General features: G+C 42.6%; 1 protein-coding gene across 1 annotated transcript in view; it reads left to right on the forward strand.

The window, feature by feature from the left end:
* Window positions 1-389: 389 nt before the first annotated feature.
* The window catches only part of LOC126027521 (sulfotransferase 2A1-like), a 158,705-nt gene continuing 150,076 nt past the window's right edge, over window positions 390-9,018 (forward strand). Inside the window, exon 1 of the mRNA XM_049786513.1 lies at window positions 390-481. Within this exon, the coding sequence (XP_049642470.1) occupies window positions 449-481 (33 nt within the window). The 5' untranslated portion in view covers window positions 390-448. The remainder of the gene's footprint in view (window positions 482-9,018) is intronic.

The raw sequence follows: 9,018 nt of genomic DNA on the forward strand, positions 1-9,018 counted from the left end.
CCTCTAGATCTTCTGGTGTTTGTCTTTTATCCAAGACTCCCTAATGAGATGGGGGAAGAGGAGGAATTCATCACTTCTTCTAGATGACTAGTATTTGCTGTTGTGCAGATAGTCTTCTTCTTTCTTGATGTCAGGCACTTGGAATGATTCCCCATTCTTGACTCTTGCAAATAGTCCTGCAGTGCACATGTGAGAATGGTGTATTTGATGTCCTGTCTATGAGAACATCATGTCTAAATGAGCAGCCATCATTTCTCTCTTCTTTCATTCAGGAACACACTGGATGATTGAAATTCTTTCCCTGATTCACTGCAGAGGCGATCCCAAGTGGGTCCAATCTGAGTTCAACTGGAACCGGTCACCTTGGATAGAGGTGGAATATCATTATGACTATTTAAAAAAGAATAAATGCTCCCCTTTCATTGCTTCCCACCTTCCAATCCAGTTCATGCCTGAGTCGTTCTTCAGGTCCAAAGCGAAGGTGAGTGTACAATGGTCAACATAAGTGTGATCAATGATCTTCCAGTTGATTGAGAATGGGCTGGAGGTGCCATATCTTTGGGTGAGTTAGGTGGAAGGAAGAAGTGGTCCATGGCTCTGCCTTACGTGGGGCCACTGCGCACTCCTGAATATGCGGGTATCAACCATCCATCTTGTAGCATTTTCAGGAGCCAGATACAAACTAGGAGAAAATAGAATTAGAAGAGTCCTATGAGGGGCCAGAGCAGTGACACAAGTGGTAAGGCCTTGTGTGCGCTAGTCTAGAATGGACTGCAGTGTGATCCCCTGCCATCCCATATGGTCCCCCAAGCCAGGAGCTATTTCTGAGTGCATAACCAGGAGTAACCCCTGAGCATTATCAAGTGTAGCTGAAAAACAAACAAACAAACAAACAAAAAAAGAAGAGTCTTATGAGGTGCATCCAAACCTCACTAGGTTTGTTCAACTAGTTAAAGTGGGTCAATGCTTCCTACCAACCAGAAACAATCACAGGAGAATGTTTTAAGTTAGGGCAATCAGTTGGCATTACCCCTGGTTACCTAGCCCATCTGCTTTTACCAATAGCTGTTGGTTGAGTCCAGAAATCTGAAGACTCATTCTTGGAATAAGAGATGATTTCCAGGGTCTCTTCCCAGAAGCAACTGGCAATGTATCTATAGATCTATAGATGGAATTTCTTAGATTTACAATGGAGTAAAGGATGTGCACAGAGAGTGAATTCTTGTTAAGAGATATTGGGCACGTATGTCTTCTGCTCTCTGGGCTTTACTTATAATCTGGGACTCCCAGTTCCTTCATTTTTCCACCCAAAAAATGAAACAACAGGGGAGTGAAAGGTTCTTTTGTTTTCTGGGGCTCTCTGATCACTAGGTGCCTGACCATCTGTTAATCTCCCAAACTTAGTTCAGGGCAGGTAAACCCTGGATATTAAGAATGGCAGACAATGAAATACAATCATGTATGTAATAAAGTTGGTTAAATTAAAAAAAAGATAAAAGACAGATAGTAAAAAAAAGAACTAATTTGAGATCATATAGATTTTAATTCATTTTTATTTATTATTAAAAAATGTTGGGGCTGGAGCAGTGGTGCAGGCAAAAAGGCATTAAGGTTTGCACATACTAGCCTAGAATGGACCACAGTTTGATCCCATAGGGTCCCATATGGTCCACAAGCCAGGAGCGATTTCTAAGCGCATAGCTAGGAGTAACCCATGCAAGTCAACTGATGTGGCCAAATATATATATATATATATATATATAGTCTGCATTACTTAAATTCCTGTGTATTACAATTGTTAGACCGGATAAAGGACCCTACAGTAGTTTTAAATTAGCTGTACCCTTCATCCATAGAAATGTTATAACAGGAGAACACAGTACTTATTATGTGAAAACTTGGTTTGTATCTGTATAAAGTAGCATATGATAAATCCACTATAAATTTTTATCAACATAATTAAATATTAGGGAGGTGTCTGAGAATATAATCTTCATGATGAAGAAATTTCCCTTGCATTGTGAGACTCTGGGTTTAATTCTGGCATTATAACAAAACTAACAAGAACAATAAAAAGTCAGGCATTAACTGGGATGTAAATATTATGAATAAATTTATATGATATAAACTTGAAAAAAAAAAAGAATGGCAGACAATGACCTGGGCATCAAGAATTCGGCATCTTTGAAACTACTTTAGGAATAGTTAATATTCTGTAGTTGTGTTTTTTGTTGTTGTTGTTTTTTGTAAGCTAGTTGTTGGTTTTTGGATCACACCAAGTATGCTCAAGGGCTGCTGCTGACTTTGTACTCAGGAAGCTCTGTTGGCAGGCTCTGGGAATCCTATGTAATGAGGAGAATCAAATCTGGGTCAGCCAAATGCAAGGCAAATGGCCTCCTTGCTGTGCTATCACTCCCATCTCAGTCAGAGTGTTTTAAAATTCTGAATATTAATTAGATTGTGAAAGTTAAAATTAAATACTCCTCAGTTGTCTTTTTTACTGTATAATTTTATTTGGATACAGACTGAGATGATTACAATGGAAAAATACTGAACTCTAAAATAAGAATTTTTAAATTAATTTTTAATTTTTTAATTTTTTGAGGGGTCACACCCAGCAGCTCTCAGGGGTACTCCTGGCTCTATGCCCAGAAATAACTCCTGGCAGCCTTGGGGGACTATGTGGGATGCCGTTATTCGAACCACCATCCTTCTGCATGCAAGGCAAACACCCTACCTCCATGCTATCTCTCCTGTCCCCTTTATTGTGATGATAATGGAACCCAATAGTATTGAGCTGTATAAAACAGTCAGGTAGGGGCAAGAAAGAACACACGGCTATAGGGCATTTGCCTTGCTTGTGGCTAACCTAGGTTTGATCCTCAGCATCTCATAGGTTCCCCCACAGAACCACTGAGGATTGCAGCTCCCTCCTCAAAAGAAACAAATTAGACAGTCAAGACAAGAAGCAAATAAATTCAATTTATTTGTGAAAACTTTTTAATGGGCAAACAGACTGGAATGGTTGTCCAATAGCAAGGGCTTTCGCCTTGGATGCATCAGTCCAGAGTTTGAGCCCCAAACACCCATTGGATTCTCCTGAGCACCCACCAGATGTGATCCCTGAGACCAGAGCCATGACTAAACCCTGAGCACCACCAGTGTGTTCCATAAAAGCCCCTGAAATGAGAAAACAAGGGCCTGGAGAGATAGCACAGTGGCGTTTGCCTTGCAAGCAGCTGATCCAGGACCAAAGGTGGTTGGTTCAAATCCCAGTGTCCCATATGGTCCCCCATGCCAGCCAGGAGCTATTTCTGAGCAGACAGCCAGGAGTAACTCCTGAGCACTGCCGGGTGTGGCCCAAAAACAAAAACAAAAAAACAAAAAATGAGAAAACAAATCAAAATGAAAACAAACATTTGGATTAAAATAATATCAGCAGTTGCCCAAATGGGGCAATATTTGGGTAAAATGTAAATGATGGGTATAAAGTAGATTTTGAGAGACCCTAATCAGAGAGGTATGTTGCTCACACACTTGAAACCTAACCATGTTTTAAATCCACAATATGAATTTTACTCAGAAGAATTATAAGTGACTTTTATGGTTATCATTTATCCCTTTTTTCTATTGAAGGTGATTTATGTCATTAGAAATCCCAAAGATCTTATTGTGTCTGGCTACTTGTTCTGGAAGGGTGTAAGCTCTGCTCAGAAAGCAGAATCAATGGATCAATTTTTCAATTGGTTTCTGGAAGGAAATGGTGAGTAAGTGGGAATGCGGGGACATTGGAGGTCGATGTAGAGTCCTTCATGAGATCTTCTTTGACACCCATCTAGTACCTTCATGGCTCTTCCCCCAGCAAAAGCCCATATTATCTATGTCCATGTTATGTCCAATTTCATGTCTACTTTTCATTTCCATGTCCATCACAAGCCAACACTTAAGCATCCTCCATGTTTTTAGAGATTCAGGAATGCAGAAAGTTGGCAGTAAGTGGATTAGACTTCTCTCCCCTGTTTCTCCAATGGAAAAAACTTTCCCTTCCATACCTTGACAAAAACATCTAAACTTCCCAAAGCATCTTGGATGCATCTTTTTGCAAAGCTTCTATATCATCTCTTGTCCTAGAAAGAGGAGCTTTATGGTTTGGAGCCTGACCTTCCATACTGGACTGATTTTGAGGCTGGAGAAATATTTCAGCAATGTGTTTCTCCAACTCTGTGTTTCTGCTTGTGAGGCTTGTTACTTTGTCTTTTAATTCCTTCACTTCTTTTTGTATGGAATCTCTCATGTTCTTTAACATTTTTTTAATTTGGCTGATTTATTCTTCCATAGATTTCTTATACTCGGTAGCTAGGGTTTCTTTCATTTCTTTTATTAATTCTTGCATTTCCTTCCTCATGGCTGCTTTTAGGTCTTCTTCCCATGGATCTGTGCATTTTGGTGGACTTGGAAACTTGCTAGGATTTGTTTCCGTATCTCCAACTATTGGGATTCTCCTTGATTTACCCATATTTCTTTGTATTTATTGGTGGTGTGCTTTGGAGGGCTGTGCCTTCTAAGTTCCGCCTGTTTTGATCCCCTGTGGTGTGGGAATGGGTCCCCTCCCTGAGGTTGGTTCTAGAGGGACTTTTGGGTGAGCTTGCTGAGGTTTGGCTCCTCCTGTGCTCTTTATGTGGCCTGATTCGTTGCTTTGCCCTTTTGTTGGCAGCTAGTGCTGGTCCTCTTCTGGCCACAATGGTGGAGGGCACTGTTGAGCCTAGTTCTTTCTCCCCCACTCTACTACCTGGAAGTCAGCCTTCCTTCAGTGGGTCTGGTCCATTTCCTTCTCTTTATTCCTGTCAGCCGGTGCAGTTCTGCTCCTGGCCACACTGGTTGCAGGCGCTGTTGAGCCTAGCTCTCTGTTCCCTCCCCTATCTGGGAGTCAATGAAGCTCCGCTCCCTCCAGGTTTCTGCAGAAGAAATTCCCCCAGTCAAGCCCACCCGATAGCTGCCCTCAGCCTTTGGGGGGGGTCTCAGGTCCACTCTGGGTCTCAGGGGGCTAGGTTGCTCTAGGTTACCCAGAGGTCCAGGTGGCAGGCCCAAGCTCACCCAGTCTATTGGTCCCAGCCTGTCCCAGTGGCGCAGGTGACTCTGGCCGGCTAAGAACTAGGGAACTGCCCTCCTCTGTCTAAGTTCGGGTCGGGTGGGGTGATCTCTGGGGCCTGGAAAGTGAGGCGAGTGTCCACTTGGGCGCGGGGGTCCCTATGCCCCAGGTGGAGCGGCCTCAGAGCATTGCACTCCCTCTGGGGAGAGGCACACAGACTGGTGGGCATGGAGGTCTCCGAGCACCCACGTGGAAGGGCCCTAGGGGAATGCACTCACCCTGGGCACCGGTGCGGGGGTCGTGGGTGCAGGGGTCCCTATGCTCCAGGTGGAGCAGCTTCAGGGCACTGCAGTCACTCTGGGGAGAGGCACGCAGACTGCTGGGCACGGAGGTCTCTGAGCGCCCACGTGGAAGGGCCCTAGGGGAATGCACTCACCCTGGGCACCTGCGCGGGGGTTGCGGGCACGGGGGTCCCTATGCCCCAGGTGGAGCCTGGATTTATCTTTTTGACCCATTTTGCCACTCTGTGTCTTTTAATTGGTGAATTTAGTCCATTGACATTGAGGGAGATGATTGTCATAGGATTTAATGTCTTCTTTGTAGATAAGTTTGCTGTGTTTGTTGGTCTCTCTTGTCTTAGAGTAGACCTGTCAGTTTTTCCTTTAAGGCTGGTTTATCATCTGTGAAGTTTCTGAGTTGGTGTTTATCCATGAAGCTATGTATTCTTCCTTCAAACCTGAACGTGAGTCGGGCTGGATGCAGTATTCTCATTGAGGCATTCATTTCATTCAGTCTTGTCACAATATCCCACCACTGTCTTCTGCCCTTGAGAGTTTCTTGTGATATGTATGTGGTAAGTCTCAGGGATGCTCCTTTAAATGTAATTTCTCTTTTTGATCTTGCTGCTTTCAGTATTTTATCTCTATCTATGGTATTTGTCATTGTAATGAGGATGTGTCTTGGGGTGTTTTTCTTTGGGTCTTTTTTAGCTGATACTCTCTGGGCATGCAGGATTTGATTGCATGTAGTCTTTAACTCTGGGAGTATATCTTTGATGATGTCTTTGACAGTTGATTCTTCCTGGAGATCTCCTACCTGGGTCTCCTGGACTCCAATGATTCTTCTGTTGTTTCTGCTGAGTTTATTAAAGACTTCTATTTTCATCTGTTCACATTCCTTGAGTACTTTATCCATTGCCTGTTCGTTTGTCTTAAGGTTCTTTTCCAATTTCTTCTGTTGTGTTGAGTTTTTCTGCATCACATCTTCCAGTACTTTGATTCTCTCCTCAGCTGCTAATACCCTGCTGGTGAGGCCATCCATTGAGGTTTTCAGTTGAGCTACCATGTGTTTCAGACCTGTTATTTCAGTTTGGAGTTTTCTGATTTCTGTCTTTGTTTTCTGTTCAGATTGATCTATGTTTTCTTTGAGTTCTTCAAACATCTTCCATATTGCTATTTTAAGTTCCTTATCCGAGAGGTTAATCAGGTGGTTGAAATTTATTAGGTCATCCAAGCTTTCGTCTTTATTTTCTGTGCATGGTATTTGCCTGTGAGGTTTCCCCATTGTCACACTTGTAGTGTGGTTTTTCCTGCGTTTTGTGGTGGGGTTCATTGTTTAGTCATTCACTTCTCAGCCACGCTCTTCTGTTGCCTCCAGGTGATAGTTTTTTGGGGGTGCACTACCTAGGCCTTTGAGGAGACATTCAGGGATTCAGAAACACAGGCAGACAGGCACAGGCAGGAGAAGTTTCCCTTGAAGTCTTCAGAGTGAACAAAGGCACAGCAGGGCCGAGCCTCTGCAGGCCAGAGAAAAACAAATAAATGGAACAATTTATTCTACTCCTCAATGTGAATTTCCAGGGGACTCCAGAGAAAAGAAATAAGAAAAGACCCCAGTGAAATAGTCAACTTACTCTCATCAAGGTTCACCGGCCAGGTAGGCAGTCCCAGCTTACAAGGCAATACCATCTCCTGCCTGGTGCTTTATAAAGCCTCCACATCCCTTCATTGTTGGCTTCCTGATCCCTGCAGGAGACTGCTGAGAATGACCCCAACAAACTTAATCCCATCAAGGAAGACCCCAGCGAACTTAATTCCATCAAGGTTGACCAGCCAGTAAATGGAGCAGCATGGCCACTCTGCTTTGCCATGCAGCAATGCACATCTCCCAGCCCATGAACCCCACTCCGACATTCAGTAAAAGACATGCTACAAGTGTGTCAATGAGGAAACAACACTGGACAAGAGCATACACAGTGAATGAAGATGGCACCTATGATGTCCCAGAGAGTACCAACCACATAGTTAACATCTCAGACAAGGAGTTTAGAGTACTAATATGGAGGATGCTCATAGAACTCAAAGAAAGGATAGATCAAGCTGAAAGGAAGAAAAAGATAGAAATCAGAAAACTACAAACTGAAATGACAGGACGGAAAAACTCAGTAGATGAAATAAAAAACTCAATGAAAAGCCTCTCCAACAGAGTAACAACAGCTGATGACAGAATCAGCAAGTGGAAAATAAGATGCAGAACAACTCCACACAGCAGAAGAGGTTGGAAAAGAACCATAAAGTAAACAATCAGACAATGAAAAAATTACTCAAAAATGTGAACAAATGAAAATAGAAGCCCTTGACAAATTCAACAGAAACAACATAAGAATCATTGGAGTCCCAGAGACAGGAATAAAATCCCCAGGAATAATAAACAGTCAAGGACATCATTACAGAGAAACTCCCAGAGCTAAAGATGGCATGCATCCAAATCCTTTATGCCCAAAGAGTACCAGCTAAAAGAGACCTAAAGAAAAGCACTCCAAGACACATCTTAGACACAATGACAAATCTCACAGATAGGTATAGAATACTGAAAGCAGCAAGATCAAAAAGGGAACTTACCTTCAAAGGAGCATCTTTAAGATTTACTGTAGACCTGTCATAAGAAACCCTCAAGGCCAAAGGCAGTGGTGGAATATAGTGTCAAAACTCAATGAAATGAATGCTTTGTTTAGAATATTGCACCTAGCCAGGCAAATTAAAACAGCAGTGAGGTACCAGCTAGCAGCACAGAGACTAGCACACATCACAAAGAACAAGAACAATCAGTGCTAGTGGAAATGTGGGAAGAAAGGAACTTTCATTCACTGCTGGTGAGAATGCCATCTACTCCAGCCTTTTTGGAAAAATATGGAGAGTCCTAAAAAACCCTGGAAATTGAGTTCCCATATGATCCAGCTATACCACTCCTAGGGATATAGCTTAGTAACACAAAAATACAACTCAAAAATCCTTTCCTCACACATTTATTAATTGCAGCACTATTTACAATAGCCCTTATATATAAGATGCCCTTATATAGATGAATGGCTAAGAGACTGTGGTACATATACACAATGGAATAGACAAAGCTGTCAGGAGAGATGAAGTAATGAAATTTTCCTATACATGAATGTACATGAAATTTATTCTGCTGAGTGAAATAAGACATAAAATTTATTCTGCTGAGTGAGACACAGAATAGTCTCACTTATTGATGGGTTTTAGGAAAAATAAAATACATTATTGTAATAATGCCCAGAGACAATAGAGATGAGGGATAGAAGGACTGGCTCGTGATATGAAACTCAGCACAAAGAATGGTGAGTGCATTTCAAAAAATAACTACACTGACAACTATGGTGACAATGTCAATGAGTGAGCAAAGTGGAATGCCTGCCTCAAATACAGGCTGGAGGGTCAGGAGGGAGATTGGGAAGATTGGTGATGGAAATGTAGCACTGGTAAAGGGGAATGTTCTTTAAAAAAACAGTCCAAAGGCTGAGGGGGCACAGTCTGCCAAGGAGATGTGCAGGGGATCCCAGAGAGACAGAACCAACTACAGGGTATTCAGAGAGTGGCCAGCAAATATTCCATCAAGAGCTCCAGGTC

Source organism: Suncus etruscus, chromosome 14 (assembly GCF_024139225.1).
Source record: "Suncus etruscus isolate mSunEtr1 chromosome 14, mSunEtr1.pri.cur, whole genome shotgun sequence".
Taxonomy (NCBI): Eukaryota; Metazoa; Chordata; class Mammalia; order Eulipotyphla; family Soricidae; genus Suncus; species Suncus etruscus.